The sequence below is a fragment of the Choloepus didactylus genome, chromosome 13, assembly GCF_015220235.1.
Source record: "Choloepus didactylus isolate mChoDid1 chromosome 13, mChoDid1.pri, whole genome shotgun sequence".
NCBI classification, from domain to species: Eukaryota; Metazoa; Chordata; class Mammalia; order Pilosa; family Megalonychidae; genus Choloepus; species Choloepus didactylus.
In genome coordinates, this window is record NC_051319.1 from 56,683,120 (window position 1) to 56,704,486 (window position 21,367).

Here is a 21,367-nt window from a genome sequence, read left to right on the forward strand (position 1 = left end):
TGAGGCACAATTATAAGCAGGCCTAGCCTCTCCTTTGCAGTAACAGGCTTCTTAAAGGCAAGTCCCGTGATAGAGGGTTTGGCACATCAAACCGCCATTCTCAATGTTTGTGAGAACATCAGCAACCATCCAGGTGAAGAAGCCCAACACCTCTGCATTTCCCCCCAGCTCCTCAGGGGGGCTCTGCATATTTTCTTTTTCATTTTTTTTTAATTAACTTTATCAAACATTAAAACAAAAGACAATAAAAAACATTTCAAACAAAACCAAAACAAAGGAATAACTGCATCACTCCCAAGATGTTCCTACTCTGCCCCAAGAAAATATACAGACAATAACCCAGCAAAAGAATAAGAAAAACAGATAACCTAAGATAACTACATCTCTGTGAACTTTTTCCTACAATACTCACCAGAAATCAACAAACCTTAGTCATTCCTGAGCATTCCAGAACATTAAATTTACCCACTATAACTTATCTGTTCTTATTAGGTTATAGTTCCCCCTTCACTATTTGCTATCTATCGCTAGGTCTCCTACATTCTACTTTATAAATCATTTATTTTACATTTTTCAGTGTTCACATTAGTGGTAACATATAATATTTCTCTTTTTGTGCCTGGCTTATTTCGCTCAGCATTATGTCTTCAAGGTTCATCCATGTTGTCATATGTTTCACGACATCGTTCTTTTTTACTTCCATGTAGTATTCCATCGTGTGTATGTACCACATTTTGTTTATCCACTCATCTGTTGAAGGACATTTGGGTTGTTTCCGTCTCTTGGCAATTGTGAATATTGCTGCTAGGAACATTGGCGTGCAGATGTCTGCTCGTGTCACTGCTTTCAGATCTTCTAGGTATATACCGAGAAGTGCAATTGCTGAATCGAAGGGTAACTCAGTATCTAGTTTTCTAAGGAACTGCCAGACTGTCTTCCAGAGTGGCTGAACCATTATACAGTCCCACCAACAATGAATAAGAGTTCCAATTTCTCCACATCCTCTCCAGCATTTGTAGTTTTCTGTTTGTTTAATGGCAGCCAATCTAATTGGTGTGAGATGTTATCTCATTGTGGTCTTAATTTGCATCTCCCTAATAGCTAGTGAGGCTGAACATTTTTCATGTGTTTTTTTGGCCATTTGTATGTCATCTTCAGAGAACTGTCTTTTCATATCTTTTGCCCATTTTATAATTGGCCTGTCTGTTCCATTGTCATTGAGTTGTAGGATTTCTTTATATATGCAAGATATCAGTCTTTTGTTGGATACATGGTTTCCAAATATTTTTCCCCATTGAGTTGGCTGCCTCTTCACCTTTTTGACAAATTCCTTTGAGGTACAGAAACTTCTAAGTTTGAGGAGTTCCCATTTATCTATTTTTTCTTTTGTTGCTTGTGCTTTGGGTGTAAGGTCTAGGAAGTGACCATCTAATACAAGGTCTTGAAGATGTTTCCCTACATTATCTTCTAGGAGTTTTATGGTACTGTCTCTTACGTTGAGGTCTTTAACCCATTCTGAGTCAATTTTTGAGTAGGGTGTGAGGTAGGGGTCCTCTTTCATTCTTTTGGATATGGATATCCAACCCTTCCAGCCCCATTTGTTGAAAAGACTGTTATATCCCAGTTCAGTGGCTTTGGGGGCCTTATCAAAGATCAGTTGGCCATAGATGTGGAGGTCTATCTCTGAATTCTCAATTTGATTCCATTGATCACTATGTCTATCTTTGTGCCAGTACCATGCTTTTTTGACTACTGTGGCTTTATAATAACCTTCAAAGTCAGGGAGTGTAAGTCTTCCTGCTTTGTTTTTCTTTTTTTAGAATGTTTTTAGCAATTCAAAGCATCTTCCCTTTCCAAGTAAATTTGATAACTAGGTTTTTCAAGTCTGCGAAGTAGGTTGTTGGAATTTTGATAGGGATTGTATTGATCTGTAGATGAGTTTGGGTAGAATTGTCATCTTAATGACATTTAGCCTTCCTGTCCATGAACAAGGAATATTTTTTCATCTTTTTAGGTCCTTTTCTATTTCTTTTAGTAAAGTTATGTAGTTTTCTTTGTATAGGTCTTTTACATCCTTGGTTAAGTTTATTCCAAGGTACTTGATTTTTGTAGTTTCTATGAAAATGGAATCTTTTTCTTGAGTGTCTCTTCAGTTAGGTGATTTCTAATGTATAGGAACATTACTGACTTATATGCATTAATCTTGTATCCTGCTACTTTGCTTAATTTTTTAGCTCTAGTAGCTGTGTCGTTGATTTGTCAGGGTTTTCCAGATATACGATCATATCATCTGCAAATAATGACAGTTTTACTTCTTCCTTTCCAATTTGGATGCCTTTTATTTCTTTGTCTTGCCGGATTGCCCTGGCTAGCACTTCTAGCACAATGTTGAATAACAGTGGTGACAGCGGGCATCCTTGTCTTGTTCCTGATCTTAGAGGTAAGGGTTTCAGTCTCTCGCCATTGAGTACTATGCTGGCTGTGGACTTTTCACATATGCTCTGTATCATATTGAGGAAGTTTCCTTCAGTTCCTACCTAGCAATATGGTTTTTAATTCTAAACCACCCACGTGGAAGATCATCCTTTAAGAAGGGCATCCCTCTCTCTCTGGCTAAGCCAACTTGAAAGGTGAAATCACTGCCCTCCCCCCTATGTGGGATCAGACACCCAGGGGAGTGAATCTCCCTGGCAACGTGGAATATGACTCCCGGGGAGGAATGTAGACCCGGCATCGTGGGACGGAGAACATCTTCTTGACCAAAAGGGGGATGTGAAAGGAAATGAAATAAGCTTCAGTGGCAGAGAGATTCCAAAACGAGCCGAGAGGTCACTCTGGTGGGCACTCTTACGCACACTTTAAACAACCCTTTTTAGGTTCTAAAGAATTGGGATAGCTGGTGGTGGATACCTGAAACTATCAATCTACAACCCAGAACCCATGAACCTCGAAGACAGTTGTATAAAAATGTAGCTTATGAGGGGTGACAATGGGATTGGGAAAGCCATAAGGACCACACTCCACTTTGTCTAGTTTATGGATGGATGTGTAGAAAAATAGGGGAAGGAAACAAACAGACAAAGGTACCCAGTGTTCTTTTTTACTTCAATTGCTCTTTTTCACTCTAATTATTATTCTTGTTATTTTTGTGTGTGTGCTAATGAAGGTGTCAGGGATTGATTTAGGTGATGAATGTACAACTATGTAATAGTACTGTAAACAATCGAAGGTATGATTTGCTTTGTATGACTGCGTGGTGTGTGAATATATCTCAATAAAATGATTAAAAAAAAATAGGGTGGGATGGGGTGGATGATTTGGGTGTTCTTTTTTATTTTTACTTTTTATTCTTTTTCTGATTCTTTCTGGTATAAGAAAAATGTTCAAAAATAGATTGGGGTGATGAATGCACAACTATATTATGGTACTGTGAACAGTTGATTGTACACCATGGTTGATTGTATGGTATGTGAATATATCTCAATAAAACTGAATTTAAAAAAAAAAAAAAGAAGGGCATCAGTTAGCTCTGTTGCCATTCATACTGGTTTCAACTTGGTCTGGTCCAACTAGGAGGACCTTCTTTCTATGTGGGAGTGTTCTGATTTGTGACATAGTCCTTGACTTCATCCACAAGTTTTCTGAAACCTTTATTTAAGCTAATCTCTTCTTAAACATTTGAAAGACAAACCCTTAAACCATTATTTCATACCATTTTTTAAATAAAATCATTAATTTTTTCCAACTCCATGACACAAATGGGTAATTTTTTTTTTTTTTTTAACAACTATATAGGTAAATCCTACCAATCTTTCAATGCTTTATTTGTTAACTCGGGTATGACTTGAAAATAAACATTACCTATAATTTCTTTGGGGTTAAACAAATTTAACCTGTTCCTATATTGTATTCCAGTCTTTGGTGGAATAATCTATGATTTAATTCTCTATTCCATTAATCTGTGATTTGAAGCTGTCTCATTTGACCTGTACTCAAAAAGCAATTTTGATAGATGCTCTCACCACTCTGTCATTTTCCCCCATCCAGGATAGGAAATGCCTTTGAAATCTTTGCTTATTTTCCAGCACTATAAAAGAATTCTATAACACAATTTCAAGTTCAAAATTATTATTGAGAACTACTTAACAGGATATTTAGAGGTTTGTTTTATTAGCTTGGCCTAGGTCACAAAAGTCATCAATGTTAATGACTATACTAGAAAGGCATTTCACCTCTCTAGTCATCAACAGATATAAAATGTTAAACCAAATTGTGTAGCTTTGTTATTGATGTAAGTCATGACAGGCTAAGACGACTTATAACAAGCAAAAGCTGAATAATCCAGTCATAATGTTTCTGATCCAAACCTTTGACTCCTTGCTTCTCTATGTAGATAAACTGAAGTTATAAAACTGACAATCAAATAAAATTTTTTTGTCTTGATATGAATACATGGCTTGTTAAAATACTTGGAACTAACCAGTCATCATTCAAAAAGCATTATTAATAAACTATAGAAAAGAGACAAAACTTGTAGCACAATTTACTTTTTTTAAAGTATTAATCTTAAAATTGTATTAGCTTTCTCTTAAAGTTTGCAATGATATGTCACTATTAATGCTTGTAAAATTTATATAATTATGAGTTTCTAACAGATTTATTCTTATTATCCCAAATATATGATCTGACAGCCTCTGCAACTTTCACCAGCCTTTCCTATAAAACAGCAATGCATTAGATGGTAGTGAAGAGGGCTTGAAATGTTAACCTTGAGGTGAGCAATTACACTGTATTAAATACAGCTGGTTTTACTTACATTCCACTTACACAGTAGTGAACACAGTATGAAATATGGGTGATTATTAGGTCACTTATAACTAAAATTAATAATTTGAGACATTTGTCTACAATAGGGGTTAGCAGACTTTTTTCTGTAAAGGACCAAATAGTAAGTATTTTAAGTTTGCAGGCTATACAGCTCTGCTGTTATAACACAAAAGCAGCCATAAATAATATGTAAATGAATGAGTGGCTGTGTTCCAATAAACCTTTATTTATAAAAAACAGACAGCAGGCTGGATTTAGACTGCAGACTGTAATTTGTCAACCCCTTGTCTACATTCTCTTGACTTCCTCATCTCACCTTCTTCACCTTAGAAGTATCCCTCCAATCCACTGGAGTTGGCTTCTCCCCACCACTCCACCAAAACCACTTTTGCCACTGTCAGCAACACTCTCCTTGTCATTGAATATAAAATAAAGCTTAGTCCTTATTGCATTTGGCTAGTTGGGAGCCTTTGACACTTTAATCATCTTTTCCTTCTTACAACCTTTCCTTTCCTTTGGGTCATGAGAGCCTTTTTCTAGTTTTTATCCCACCTCTCAAGGCACACCTCAGTTTTCATTTTCACAGAACTCCATTTTAATAGTCCATCCCTTAAATATTGGTGTTCATTAGGGATCTGTTCTTGATCTTCTCTACGTATTCTCCCCAAGCAATACTTTGTGCTCCTATCACTTGAATTCCTGACCATTTTTCCTCCCTGAGGATTCTCTGTAGCCCAGATCTCTAACCTCAATACCAAGCTCATATATCAAATGGCCTGCTGGTCTTTCCCACTTGGGTATCCAAAGATACTTCAAAATCAACATGTCTTAAACTGAACTCATAATTCCCACCCTCCATTCCATTCCCAAGGCTGCCTCCCTCCTACCCCATCCTATTTCAGTGAATGGCCCTACCCATCTTTCAATTGTGCAAGCCAGATACCTATGTTTAAACTTTGATTCCTAAATCCTTCTGTCTTATCCCTCTCATCTCTTACATTGAAAGGATTGCTGAGTTTTGTGGATCCTACCTCCTAAAGAGCTTTTAAATCCATGTATTTCTTTTAATTCCCTACTGCTTCTACCCTAGTTCAGGCCACCATTATCTCTAGCTTGGATTACCATTACAGTGGTCTGCTTCTCTCTTTCATTTTCTCTTTTTCTTATAAGAATATTCCCATATTCTGCCCCATTCCCAACATTTTTTCTTTTGAGTCTCAGATTAGCTATATTTCCACTAGAAATCCTTTATTGACTCCAGAATCTGGGTCTCATGCTTATTTTTCGTGCCCTATACTTTCCCTATTACAGCACGTATCGTGTTGTTTTGTAATTGCTGTTTACTTGTGTCCATTGAATTCTAAGCTAAAAGAAGGCAAAGATTGTATGTATCATCTTTCTCACTGCTGCAAACCCAGCATCCTAGCACAGGGCTCATAAATATATGTTGGAAAAAATAAATGCAATTAGAATTGATATTCATAAAATATGCAATGTTTTCTACAAACCTAAGCACCAGAAAATATTTACTGAGACTTAATTTACAGGGTCAGTTGAAAGAAATATATAATCAGAAAGTTGAATAAGTGAATAAAGAGGAGGTCATACGTCAAGTATTTTATATAGACCACTAGACCTAAATCACCCCAGCATACCCTACTAAAGACCAGATTTGCTCTGGCCTATGTTAATGCACATATATGCAGTCACTGTGCTGAAAAGTAATGTATGTATCCCCTATTTGTATTGAATTCTAGGTTTTAGACCGTAAGTAACAGCATAAACTAAATTTGCTTTAGATACTATATTACGACTGCCTTTTAGGGTTTTTTTTATTATCAAAGAAGTTGCTTTTTCAGAAATGTAATAAGAACCATCTCCTTTTTCAATTGATTTTACAAAAAAATTATGTCTATTCTCTAGTGCAGGCCATATCAATATCAAATGTATTTGAGTTTGTCCCTTAAAAGGTAGTTTTTTAAATACTTTGTCAGTTCAGATGTTTTGTATATAAAAGCAATGCAGCATTTTAGTAATGAGAATCATAAGAGCTTCTTTTAGCATTATTCTGATAAACATAAGATATTCTATAACTCCCTATATTTCATACATAGAACAAACTAAAGAGTAATGGGTATATCATGTACCTACTTTGTCCTAGGTTTATTTATCACTTTGAAAAATGCATGGTGAGGTGAAAATTGATAGAATTACAAACCTTTTTCTGGCAATTCAGAATTTCTAATTTAATTTTAAAAAAAGAAAATTCATTATAAAGAAGTTAAAGAAAAAAATCCTAAAAGTGATTGAGGTAATATATACTGAAGTTAAAAAATTATGCCCGTTTTCGCAGCATCACAGTCTTTATAATACAGGTTTAGTGCTATATTAATTTTTTGGCTGCTAAAACAAATACCCTACAGTGGATTGGCTTAACCAATGAGGATTTGTTGGCTCACGATTTTGAGGCTAGGAGAAGTCCAAAATTGAAGCATCAGCAAGGCAATGCTTTCTCCCTGGAGATTGGTTCTGAGGCTGGCTGCTGGTGATTCTTGGTCCTTGGCTTTTTTATCACCTGGCAATGCACATAGTGATGTCTTCTCCTTTCTCCTCGGGGTTTTGTTGACTTCTGGCTTCTTTCTGTGGCTTTTTCTTTCTGTGTCTATATGCAGAATTTCAGTCTACTTATAAAAGACTCCAGTAATCTGGATTAAAGCCTAACCTGATTCATTTGGGCCCATGCCTTGTCAGAAGTAACATCTTCAAGAGATCCTGTTTACAATGGGGCCAAACCTAACAGAATGTGGACCACGACCAAAAGCTGTCCAAACTAGTACACAATTCAATCCACCAGAAGTGCCTTAACTGTTGTTAGTTATGTATGTCCATTGACAAATATACATTTATGAATATTCCAGGCACCGTGCTAAATACTGTACTATTTTCAACAAGCCTATTATGAGAGGAAACTAGCCCTTAGAGAAGTATAGTGACTGGGATTCAAGCCAGGTCTCTGCTACCTCCAGAATCTTCATTCTCCATCACTGTGCCTCCAAAATCTAAAATACATCATCATAGACCCAGTTAAGCATACAGACTTCTGGGGCTCCACTGCCTAGTTAGAATTCTGGCCTTGTCACTTACTAACTGAGATTTTGGTCAAGTTACCTAATATCTCTGTGCTTCAGATTCCTTATCTTTAATGGAAATAATAATAGTACTTAACTTCATGAAATTGATTTGAGAATTAAATTAGTTGATACATGTAAAACACTTAGAATAGTGCCTGGCTCATAGATATATAAATGTTTGCTGTTATTGTTTCCACTTTTTGTTCTGTGTTTTCTTCCATCATTTGAACTGATTAAACATAATAGATAAGATTTAGCAAATATTTTTCTTCATTTAAGAAGTATGTATTGAAAATCTACTATGTCCATGTCTGTGTTAGTTACTGAGGATAAAAAAAAAAATACAAATATGGTACTACCCTTGATCTCAAGAAACACACAGCATGTTTTGGAAGCCACTTTTGCAGAACATTATAAGTGCTAATAGAAGTCTGCACAATGTGCTTTAGAGCAGCAAAGCAGGCAAACAGGTTGGAAGGGAGGAGGAAGGAAATCAGGTAAGATTTCAAAGAGAAGACAACATTTCAAGAAAGTCTTAAAATATAAGAAGTTGCCAGGAAGAAATTTGTTTCAAATAAATAAAAAAATTTATGTAAAAGCATGAAAACAAGATTCAGAAGTATATTCTTAATTGTCAAAGGAAAATCAAAGTATGTTAGTGTCATTGTTTATTATATATTATGTTTAAGCATGTGTTTGTTTTAGGCATGATTTTTTATTCTTAATTTTAAAATCTAGCCATGACAATTCAGTTGATTAAATTGAAATACAGTTTTCATTAAATAGAAGTTAAGTTGTACATATTAGAGCATGAATGAACCTTGAAAACAATATGCTAAGTGAAAGAAGCTGGTCACAAAAGACCACATATTATGAATGCATTTATATTAAATGTCCAGAGTAGGCAAAATTATAGAAACAGAAAGTAGGTTAGTGGTTACCTAGGACTGGAAGGAATTGGGGAGTGATATCTAAAGGGTACGGGTTTTCTTTTTGGGTAATGAAAATATTCTAAAGTCAGTTGTGGTGATCATTCTGAACTCTATAACTATGCTAAAAACCATAGAATTATATACTTTAAATGGGGGTGAATTGTATGGCATATGAATTATATCTCAATAAACCCAAAAAAAAGTTAGTTAAATTCTCCAATGTTATTTTCCCTAAGTTAAAAAAAATCCATGCTCCATCCTTTATTCAAATAGCACAGTACAGACTGAAAAATCTACCATTACTGTCTATGTTGAGTTCACAGTAGTATGCACCAGACACTACATTTCAAATGTAAAATAAAGACCTTACTTATGAGCTCCAGAAATCCTGGGAATTATAGAAAATATCAAATTGTTAGAACCATTTAGTTTTTAGAATGGAATATACATCATTAGTTCGCTGGATGATTCCAAGAGGATTTTGCAAATCATAATGAGATAACTAGATTAACACAGAACTAAGGTGGATAGAAAAACAAGCTCAGTTTTCACCTGTCGTGTATTTGGAACAGAACCATTACAAGTTAAAAATTTCCTCTGCACAGTCATTGCCTTAAATTAACCCTGTACCCTATCAAATTAGTTATTGTACCTGCCCGACTTTAGGAGTTTGGGTATACAAGTGTTGGATGTGCAAGAGGGGGTTTCCTGTTATTACATTGCAGGTTCACAATGGATTTTCAGGTGCCCATTATATGATAAATTCAGTGCCCTTCCTAACATGAAGCAAGCAAATGCAGAAATTGCTCTTTTTAGTTCTCAGAAAAAGAGCTTCCAATTAGTTGATAAGAAGTATAAATTGTAACTAAATTGTGAAATTAATGCTCATTTAGGTGCACATATTTGTCCTCTTTTCCTTGAACACTGACATGACAGCACAAGATAGAAAAAAATTAAGTCAGCATATGTTTTTGATTACCTTTTTCTTACACTGTAAATTACATTCGGTTATTTAATTAGGATGCCAAATACATGGTAGCTCTTGAAAGTACACACTCATCATCCAAATTTCAATCAATGAATACAATAAAGTGATCCTGTGAACAAAGGAGAAACCCAAATTTGGGTATTCAACTCATAGTCTTTAAAACACTGTCAACATAGTATGATTTCAATTTGGTATCTCTAATTTACCAGGAATCCCTTAGCTAGCATACTAAACACGTATTTTGAGAAGTAATGCATTTATTCCAAATCAGTAATGAAAATGCTTCAGTAATCAGGTAAGTATTTAATATTTATAGTTAGAATAAAGTATAATTTCCAGAAAAATATATCATCACCTATTACATTTATTACAGAAAAAGCTCCATTTTTTAGCCATCAGTGCTCTTCTTAACATGATTTGTCACTATATTGAAGGAACTCCATGTAATCATATTCAGAACCTCTTACCTTGCTGATTATGTTCAGCAACCATAGCTAAATATTTCAGTACCAAAGCTGAAAATCATAATGACATATTAGCACACACATAATAAATTATAGTTAATGAATACTCTGGGAGGTGCATTTGATTCACTCCAAATTTGTGATTTGCTCATGCATAGCATATTGTATTTTTAAAAGGAGGAAAATATGGTGATGACTGTCAAACATATTGTTTTGTCTACACAGGAGCAAACTAATGTTTTAGCCAGAATGCAAAGGGTATATACAGATATGGATTAAGATATCCTAGCAGCCAAAATAGATATCCCTAATTAAACATCTATTGAAAATATTTCATGCATGCTCTTATACAATTTTTATACTGAAAAAAGAAAAGGATTTTTGGCCAAAAATGGTTTGTTTGTTACGTTAACAGCCAAAACTGTTGTGTTTTTTAGGTAAATATGTATAAAACCCCAAATTTTCTACTTCTACCACTTTGGCAGTTGGGGGTGGGGTGCAGGGAGTAAGAGGATTCCTTCAAGTGTGAGAAGCCATTTTTCAAGTTGACTAGGGAATAAGAGCTTAGGATTTAATTACTGTTTAGCGCATAGCATATTACCAAGAGACCTGCAAGACTACTATCATCACTAGAGTCAAATATAACAGTATAATTGGAAAATATTATCATGTAGACAAATCCACTTATCCTGATAGTCTCCATATATGGTATATTTTTCCTATGGGGGAAAAAGCCAGAGAAAAGGGTATTTACATTTAGTAGTTTTGTCTTCTTAAAATTAAGCTGAATAAGCATGTATTAAGTACTATGATCAGGCCCCACACTAGTAACTATTGAGTTACTATGTGTGCATATAGGTAGGTAATTCCACACAGTGTAGTAGGTAAGGGCAACAATAGTGATATGCATAGGGTGACAACTAAACTGAGTCTTAAAGGACCTAATCAAAAGAAATGGCTGGGGTGTGTGTGCGTGCACATGCATGCAATTGGGAACAGTTCTGGGAAAACACAGGGAACAGCATAAACAGAGACGTGGAGCACAGTATACAGGACACTTCTGGTTCTTTGGTATTGCTGGTGCATGCAGTACACAGTAAGAGGATGCAGAATATGAGGCATTAGAAGGAGTTATGGGCCAGATTTGAAAGTGTTGAATGCCAAGCTAATGAATGAGCTTGGAATTTGCTTTTGCTGTTTATGTATTGCTTATATTCTTAAATGGATAAACATTTTGTCAAATGTTTTACTTTTCAGAGATTGAAAAAAGAAAAGTTATAAGTTGGTTGATTTAACCCTGGGAAAATGCCTTTTGTGTATTTTATTCCATGTATTTGTTGCAATTGTCCTTTTGTAACTTGTATCTAACTTTGATGTAAGCTCAGGGATTTCAGTTTGTCTTGCTGCCCTCTTCAAAGAACAGGGTCATGCCCATGACTTTGGGGAGCCTGCTGGTCTGGGAAATATTTTAATGAAGAGCCTTCGAATCACAGGCTTTCAGGGAGCAGCAAAAACCTCCATATTCAGGTGAAAGTGATCATTTCTCTTGCCCAGTTTCTTTATGATGTTTATTAATTAACATTTTTTTTGTTTGGAATTAGAATTTTAAAGGTGGCAATGGTATTATGTTAACTTTTGTAAAATGTTCAGTGGCAGTTTAATTAACACAACCAAGGCAAAGAGATTTTGGTTTTTTTCCTGAGCATTTTTGACAAATTGAACACTTAAACCTCTTCTTATACCTCTGATTATTTAAAACATCTTGGCTCCTCACCTGTGATATTTATTAAAATATTTATATTCAGCATTGCTTTTATGTTTTTCTGTGTGAAGTGAGTTAAAAAATGGAACTAATTGTGAAAATTCACAGGTAGGAATTTTTTCTACAAATCACCTTGATATTCAGGTGAAAATCTTTTTTATTTTGAGTTATCACAGTAATGCTGTGGAAAGATCACCGACTAGTCCCATCTCTATCAACTTTACATGTAGGCACCAGTTTGCTTACCTATTAAGAAATGGGACTGAACTACATTATTGTTAAAGCTCTTTCCTGCCACCGTTTTGTGGTTCTCTAACTACCTCACTTAACCAGTTTAATTTGTATATATTGCTGTGCCTTTCAACATACTGAGTCATAGGATTGAAAAGAAATTTAGGAGATGATTTAGTCAATCCGCCGCACAGAAAAGTGGCAATTTTTTTTTCCTTTTCCTCATGCCTTTGCCTGAACCTTCTCAAGCACTGCTGTCCTTTGAATCAGAGCTGGGTGTGACATGTATTACCCATTTGGTTGCCGGGACTGATTCCAAGGATCTGATGGGTGGGAGGAGGGTCCCTTCCTCCCTCACTGTCCCAAGCACATTCTTCCTATAGGTGGGATCTTAGTTGTAAAGAGCATCCTGCCTCTATAGGGAAGGACTGTTTTTTGGTCAAGAGTCTACTCCCCACTGTGGCTTATTTATCTCTGTATCATGACTACCTAGTACGGTACCTCACAGTCTTTAATGTGCATTGAATGATTAAGTATTACAGTTGACAGAAATGGCTACAGCTTGTACATATGAGTAGAGTTTTATGATTTTTTTCAGTCTATGGTATTTGCTGAAATTACATCCTTAGTTTTTTAAACAATAGTTAGCAATAAGTCAACAAATAATAATAGATACTGAAATATACTTACAATTATCTATAACTTATAAATACGTAAAATAAATATGTAATCTAGAGATGTAGTTACTTAGGTACATGTTCCGTAATGATTTCTGTTTTAAAAACCCATTCAGCACGACCTGAGATATTATTTAAATTTTTATCTCTGCCCTTCATTTCTGCAGCTGAAAAGGAGAAAAATTCCTCTTCACATACCTAGGAAAGTATTTTTAGATTCAACTCAGACAAGAGTTTTTCTTTAACTGGATTCTTCTACCTTCTGATTTTCTAGGTGGAAGGATAATTGTGTCATTTCTAATTCTAATAGCCAATTTAAGTTTAAAAGCTAAGCAATGTAAATTCAGTTTAAGTCTTTCCAGTTCATATCTCAGATAATTTGTGAAGAGGTTAATGCATTTCTTTCTTGGAAATGTATATGTGTTTCTAATTCCTAATTAATGGGAAAGAAGAGGATATTTTTAGTGTCGGTTTCCATCAAATCAGACCTCTCTGAAGACCTTACTAAATTCTATTTCCATGGGAATTTTACTAATGTCATATGCAACATTATCCAGGTGCTCATGGGCAGGATTACAGATTAAATTAACATTAATGGGTGAACGAATGTATGATTCTTCTCTTAAGAAATTGACAGAATGTTAATCCTTGCACTTTCATTTTCACTTTGCAGTGTTTTCAGATCAGGTACAGAAGGTCTGAGTTTGGTATTAATGCATGAGACCAGCTTAGACAATGTAAGTAATGAATTTTCTAAGTGGCTTCTTGGTTATAATCTTAAATGTATAAGGCAGAAAAAAAAACATAAATCTTCTACTCTGTATATGTTTAGTTAACAATATTAGTGATTTAATGGATTTTACTAGAAAATTGAAGATTGAAGGCATATTTAAGAATAAGCCACCCAGTTTTATTGCCTGTATATTAACTTAGTGAATTATTTTGATTCAGGCAATAAATTTCCACCATTCATTTCAAAATACAATGCAGAGAATATTTGTGAACCTGGTGTTAATCAACATTTATTGAACACCTACCTACTCTAAATATTGAAGTTTCTTAGGGCTGAGCTCCAGGCTACTCTCTTCTCATACTACATTCTTTTCCTGGGCAAATCTCATCCACTCTTATGATTTTAAATTTCATCAATGTATCGGTGACTTGCAAATGTCTATCTCTTATCTAAATCTCTCTTCAGGCTGTCTAGAATTATTTTATATATTTTCGGGGATATCTCACAGACATAGCAAACTAATTGTGTCTGAAACTGCACTTTTGATTCTCCCTTTCTCTTTCATATCTGCTCCTCTAGTATTTCCAATCTTAATTCCCTCCATCCATTCAGTTGTTTTTGCCAGAAACTTGGCATCACTCTTCACTCCTTCATTCCTTCAAATCCTACACTACCCTAACTCAAATCAGTCACTAAGCACTAAATCATAGCTCAAATGTTTTCACTTTTCTCTATTGCTACAATAAATCAAGCCACTATTTATCTCTTGCCTGGGCTAATGCTGTAGCTCCTAACTTATTTCTCTACATTCAATTTGGCCAACTCTAATCCATTTTCAAATAACAGCCACAATTAATTGTTAAATATGTATATATAAGTATATCACTCTTACGCTTAAAACTCTCCAATGGCTTTCCATTGCTCTACAATAAAGACCTTCTCTTCTGTCCATTCCAGAAGAGGTGACGGGTCCTAAACTGAGGATTGTTGGAGGAATAAGCACATGCAAAATGCACTACTCTGAGTAATTTCTCTGTGTGTCTAATCATCTTGTTTTCACTCTGCTTCCTCTACCATCTTTTCATTAAAACCTCAACTACTATTATGTCAATATATTACCTTAAGTAGTTGTTGAAAATTTGCTGCCTCTGGAGAACAGAGGAGGAATACTTTATCTTACTGCCCTCTAGTTACATTTCTTCTCCACTCTCCATCCCTACCATGCTCCATCCAAACTGATCTTTTCCTTGTCCATCAAAAGGAACAAACTTTTTCCCACCTCAGAATCTTCACTCATCCTCTTCCCTCTCTTGGAATTTTATTTGCTCTAAAACCCCTTTTATTCCCTCTCTTCTTTATATTACATTCATCTGACTGATTTCTCTAGGTCACATTTTAAACATTACCCCTTTTTGTAATGAAGTAGCACTTTGTATTTTTTAAACTTCATGACATTTAGGACAATTTTAATTATACTTTAGTGGCTGTTAGCTCCCAGCCTCCACACCAAACTTCAAACTCTGGGTACCATCAAGGCCAGGACTACCCATAGCCCAAGTACCACTTTATAAATATGTGTTGAATGAAAGAATGAACAGATTAACTGAGTGAGTTAATGAACATATGAACTTACTTTGTGAAACTGTGCTAACCCATGGGGATGTGAAGTAGACTAATAAACATAGTTCCTGACAGAAAGGGTACACAGAAAAAAGGTATATTTACTGCAGACATGTAACTTACTTCTTGGAATGCTCTTTCTTCAGTTATTTTCCAAATTTGCTTCCTGATCTTTTAAGTCTTAACTCACATATCACCATATCAGTAAGACCTTCTCTGACCACCTAACATTGATTCTGCACACCCTCCACACACATTTCCTATCCTACTTTACTTTTCTCCTATCACCAACAAACATTCTATATGTATGTATGTTTATGTTTATTAATACAACATAACTTGTTTATTGTCTGTCTCCTTCAACTAGAATATAGGGGTTTTTTTCCTCTATTGCTTGTTACCTAGAACAGGCCTGGTAGGCATTTAATCAATATTTATTGAATATAAATGAATGAATGAATGAATGAATATAACACATAGCAATACCATCTGTTTAAAATATTACTTCTTTTATTGAAAAAATACAGAATACATAAGAAAAGAGCACAATGATTTATCACAAAGAGAACAACCTTTTACCCACCACCCTGATCAAGAATAAATTATTTCCTGCATGTGCTCTCAGAAGCCTCTCATATGGCTACCTCCCAATTACTACCTCCTCTCTCAAGTTGCTGAAGGGGATCACTGTGCTCACACTTCTGGTGATATCTCCATTGCCTTTCTTTATAGTTTGAGCACCTAAGCATTTGTCTTTAAAAAATTTGCTTTGGAGACAGGAGAAGGATCTAACATGGCAGCATACAGAGGAGTGGAAGCTAAGTAGTTCCCCTGGAACAATTTAAAAAACCCAGAAACAACTAGTAAATTATCCGGAATAACTGCAGGGGGACAAATGTGACTATCCACTCATCATACACCAACCTGAATTAGGAGGAATGCCTGAGATCACAGCATAAAATCTGTAAGTAAAACCTGCAGATCCAAGCCAGGAGACACCCCCCACCCCCGCCACAGCCCGAGCTGCAAAGCCTCGTGGAGCCAGAGAGAAGTTCTCTCCCAGTAAATGAATATAGCTCAGCTGAGCTCCAACTGGGGTTTTAATTATCGAGTGTGAACTGCTCACTATGAGCTACAAATTCCCAACAAGCAAACACAGGCTTTGGGTGATGACTGACCTTGGAGAGCCAGAGGGTTGCCGCAGACTAGCCCTGAAGGGGACTCTCTTTTCCTTTTTTGGCTCAGTGGAGAAAGCCTCAGCCATTTTCAGTTCTCAGTGCTCTGACCCAGACAAGGGTGGAGATAGCACAGGCAGGGAGAGACCATTGAAATGCTAATGACCTCTCCCTAGGGGGTTTATTCCTCTCTAAGAGGAAAGGGGTGGGATCCAGCTCTACTACCCACCTTCCATTCAGAACCAGACCCCAGAGCCTGGAGGAAACAGCCAGGAGCCACACCTCCTTACACCAGTCTGGAGTTACAGGTTGACAGGTACCACCTTCTGGGCAGAAAAGCACAGTGACCTGAGGCATCACAGGGTGTACCAGTTTTCTAAGACACACCCTCAGGGTAGCCAGATACTGAATATTTCTTCCTTCTGGGACCTGAGCCCGTTCTGGTCTGGGAAAACCTGATTGGGGTAACCAAGGAAACCATGCCTAGACAACAGAGAACTACAACCTACATTAAGAAAAATAAAGTTATGACCTAGTCAGAGGAACAAACTTATACTTCAACTGAGATAGAGGAATTGAAAGAACTAATAATAAGTCAATTCAAAAAGTTTAGGGAAGATATGGCAAAAGAGCTGAACCGTATAATGAAAACACTGGACATACATAAGGTAGAAATTGAAAGTTTGAGAAACCAACTGGCAGAATCTATGGAAATGAAAGGCACAACACAGGAGATGAAAGACACACTGGAAACATACAACAGCAGATCTCAAGAGGCAGAAGAAAACACTCAGGAAGTGGAGAGCAAGGCACCTGAAAGCCTACACACAAAAGAACAGATAGAGAGAAGAATGGAAAAATACGAGCAACATCTCCGGGAACTTAAGGACAAAATGAAAAGCAAGAATTTACATGTCATTGGTGTCCCAGAAGGAGAAGAGAAGGGAAAAGGGGCAGAAGCAATAATAGAGGAAATTATCAATGAAAATTTCCCATCTCTTATGAAAGACATAAAATTACGGATCCAAGAAGTACAGCATACCCCAAACAGAATAGATCTGAGTAAGCTATGTCAAGACACTTAATAATCAGATTATCAAACATCAAAGATAAAAAGAGAATCCTGAAAGCAGCAAGAGAAGAGCAATCGATCACATACAAAGAAAGCTTGATAAGACTATCTGTGGGTTTCTCAGTAGAAACCATGGAGGCAAGAAGGAAGTGGGGTGATATATTTAAGATACTGAAAGAGAAAAACTACCAACCAAGAATCCTATATCCGGCAAAACTATCCTTCAGATATGAGGGAGAGCTTAAAATATTCTCTGACAAACAGACAATGACAGAGTTTGTGAACAAGATACCTACTCTACAGGAAATACTAAAGGAAGCACAGCAAACAGAAAGGAAAAGACAGGAGTGAGAGGTTTGGAACACAATTTTGGGAGATAGTAGCACAGCAATGTAAGTACTCTGAACAAAGATGACTGTGAATATGGTTGAAAGAGGAAGGCTGGGACCATGTGGGACACCAGAACAAAAGACAAAGAATAAAGACAGGGACTGTGTAACTCAGGGAAACCGAGAGTCTCAATGATTGTAACAAAAGGTACAAGTAAGTTTTTTCATGAGGTAGAACAAATGAATGTCAACATTGCAAGATGTTAAAAATAGGGTGGGATTGGGGGGAAAATGCAATCAATGCACACTAGAGGCTAGAATTAACAGAAACATTGTGTTATGCTTCCTTTAATGTAACAAAGGTAATATACCAAAGCTAAATGCATGTGAGGGGGTGGGGGCTAGGGGAAGGGTATGGGACTCCTGGCATTGGTGATGTTGTGTCTTTATTCTACTTGAGGTTAATGCTATCTTTCCTTTTGTCGCTTTCTAGCTATCATGTTTTGGTTTTTTTTTGTTGTTGTTTGTTTTTCTCTCCTTTTCTTTTTCTTTTGCCTCTCTGCCTTCTTTGACTCTTCCTCCATCTTTATGGAAGAAATGGAGATGTCCTTATATAGATAGTGTCAATGGTGCTTAATACATAAATACATGACTATACAGGGAAGCAACGAATGTTTCTTAGGACGGAATGTATGGTGTGTGAACAAAACCATCTTAAAAGAAATGGTTGATGAAGAAACCTTGAGAGCACTATATTGAGTGAAATAAGACAGACACATAAAGGCAAATATTGCAGGGTCTCACTGATATGAACTAAGTATAATATGTAAACTCATAGACATGAAATATAAGTTACCAGGATATAGAAATGAGGCTAAAGAATGGGGAGTGGTTGCTTATTATGAGCAGAATGTTCAACTAGGGTGAATTTAAATGTTTGGAAGTGGACAGGGTGATGGTAGCATGCTGTGAGAATAACTAACAGTGCTGAAAGCTATGTGAAGGTGGTGGAAAGGGTAAGCTCAGAGTCACGCATGTCACCAGAAGGAGAGTTGGAGGTTAGACAATGGGAATATATAAAACAGTGAATCTTGTGGTGGACAATATCCTTGATTAACTATACAAATATTAGAAATCTCTCTCATGAACTAGAACAAATGTATGTCACTATAACTAGAAGTTAATAATAGAGAGGCATATAGGGAAAAAATGTATACCTATTGCAAACTATATACTACAGTTAGTAGTATTTTAACATTCTTTCATCAATGGTAACAAATTGTACTATACCAAAACTATGAATCAATAATGGAAGGTGGTATGGTTAGGGATATGGGAGGATCTGAGTTTCCTTTTTTTTGTCTTTAATTCTTTTCTGGAGTATTGAAAATGTTCTAAAAATTGAAAAAAATATTGTGTTGATGAATGCACAGCTGTATGGTGGTGCCATGGGCAACTGATTGTACACTTTGGATCTTTGGATAGTTGTATGGTATCTGAACAATCTCAATTAAAAAAATATATATGTATAAAAATTTGCTTTGGTTTAGTTTTAAAATCTTTAAATAAATGAAATCGGTGTGTGTGTGTTCTTCTGTGTCTGCTTTCTGACATCCAACATTATGTATGTAAAAATCATGCGTGATGTTTCATTACCTTTAGTTTATTTTCATTTCTGTATAACATTTTATTGTATACCATAATTTATTTATATATTCTTCTGTTGAAAGAAATTTTTGTTATTTCCGTTTTTTGGTTATTTTGAATAATGATGCTGTCAATATTCTTACACACGTCTCATGGTGTTCAAATGTATATATTCTTACTGAACATGATAATAATTGGGAGTGAATTGCTGAGTCATATGGTGTGCATATATTCAGCTTTAGTAAATAATTCCAAACAAGTTTCCAAAGTAATTATACAAATTTTCATTCCTTCCAGCTGTGTGTCAAAATTCCAGCTACTCCACTTCCTTACTAATGCTATGGTCATAATTCTTTTTTATTTTAGCCATTAATGTAAGCATGTAGTGATGTCTCATTGTGGCTTAAATTTACATTTCCCTGTTACTAATATGTTTTTCATATATGTGTGGGCCATTTGGAATCTTTGTGAAATGAAGTTCAAGTCATTTGACTGTTTTTAATTGTTTTTTTTTGGTTTTGTTTTTATTGATTTCTAGGAGTTCTTTGTGTATTCTTGATATAAGTCTCTATGGTGAGTCTTTTTACTCCCTTAATGTTGTATTTTGATGAATGGAAATTCTGAATTTTAATGTATTCTGATTTATCAGTCATTTCCTTTATAGTTAGTACATTTTATGTCCTTTTTTAAGAAGTCTTTCTATACCACAAGGTCATGGAGATATTCACATGTATTTTCTTTTAACAGACTTTTTTTTGTCTTACCTGTTCAGTTAAGAACTGCAGTCAATCTGGAAAAAGGAAGCCATATGAGCAAAAACAGGGGCAGGAAAGTGGGATATTTGGGAAACAGTGAAATGCCAGTTTGGTTGGAACAAAGAGTTTTGGTGGGTATTCTGGGAAATATAGCTAGAAAGTTAAATTAGGGAAGAGTGTGTAGAACCAAGAATAAAAGGCTCAAAAAAATGATATCCTGCTTTATTCTCATATGAGCAGGTATCACTTGCAGTAGCCTTCCAAACATTTTAAATACAGATTCTTTTGTCTCAAGAGGGACCATGAAGTGTGGACGTCTCAGTACAAATCCATCATCTCTCCTGCAAAAACAACCACTCTCTCTAACCTCCCCTCCAAAAAATAGCAGCAAAACAAAACAAAACTCGTTCTATACTGACTTCATTTTTTATGTTAAAAAAAAGTCTTCATTTGGGTGAAAGAATATATATAGCAATATCTTGGCCTAGCTAGCTATCATCAAATTACTCCTCTTGTATAGAATCTGGTAAATGTTTCCTATGAGTTGTCCTGGATAATAGCAGTATCCATTAGTACTCCTATTAAGCAAACAAGCAACAGAAAGCCCTCCTTGAAATAATTTGTATTGTTTCTCTAGTCCTCATATTTCTCTGGGAGGCAATATATACTTTCTGTTAAAATTATCAGACAAATCAATTTCTCTCAAATCCTTTAATTTAAAATCTATTGTTAAATTGTGTGAAAATATCCTTTGTATCTGATTCCTGGAAAAATGGGGATATAATATTGTCATAAACTTTTTTCCTAAATGCTTGACTTTAAAAAGCAAGGTACATATGCTAATTCAGGGTGTTAATAATAGAGTGATATATGGGAACTCTACGTTATGTATAATTTTTCTGTAAACCTACAACTTCTCTAATAAAAAAAGAGCAAGGTGCAATACCATCTAAATGTTTGCATATGAAAAATATATACACAAATATTTAGACATAGATACTTTGATTTCTCTGAATGATTGTAG

General features: G+C 35.5%; 1 protein-coding gene across 5 annotated transcripts in view; it reads left to right on the plus strand.

Annotated features, from left to right (window-relative positions):
- COMMD10 (COMM domain containing 10) overlaps nucleotides 1–21,367 on the plus strand; it is a 217,098-nt gene that overhangs the window by 180,205 nt on the left and 15,526 nt on the right. Inside the window, exons 6-7 of one of the 5 annotated variants that reach the window (XR_005211364.1) lie at nucleotides 13,686–13,749; nucleotides 20,127–20,161. The exons of 2 other annotated variants lie outside the window; for them this stretch is intronic. Coding sequence is in view for 1 of the 3 variants with exons in the window: in XM_037801223.1 (XP_037657151.1) it covers nucleotides 11,761–11,814 (54 nt within the window). In the remaining 2 variants the exon portion in view is untranslated. Of the gene's footprint in view, nucleotides 1–11,760; nucleotides 11,860–13,685; nucleotides 13,750–20,126; nucleotides 20,162–21,367 lie in introns of those variants that run through there. 2 more of the 5 variants (XR_005211363.1, XM_037801223.1) reach the window with 2 other exon arrangements.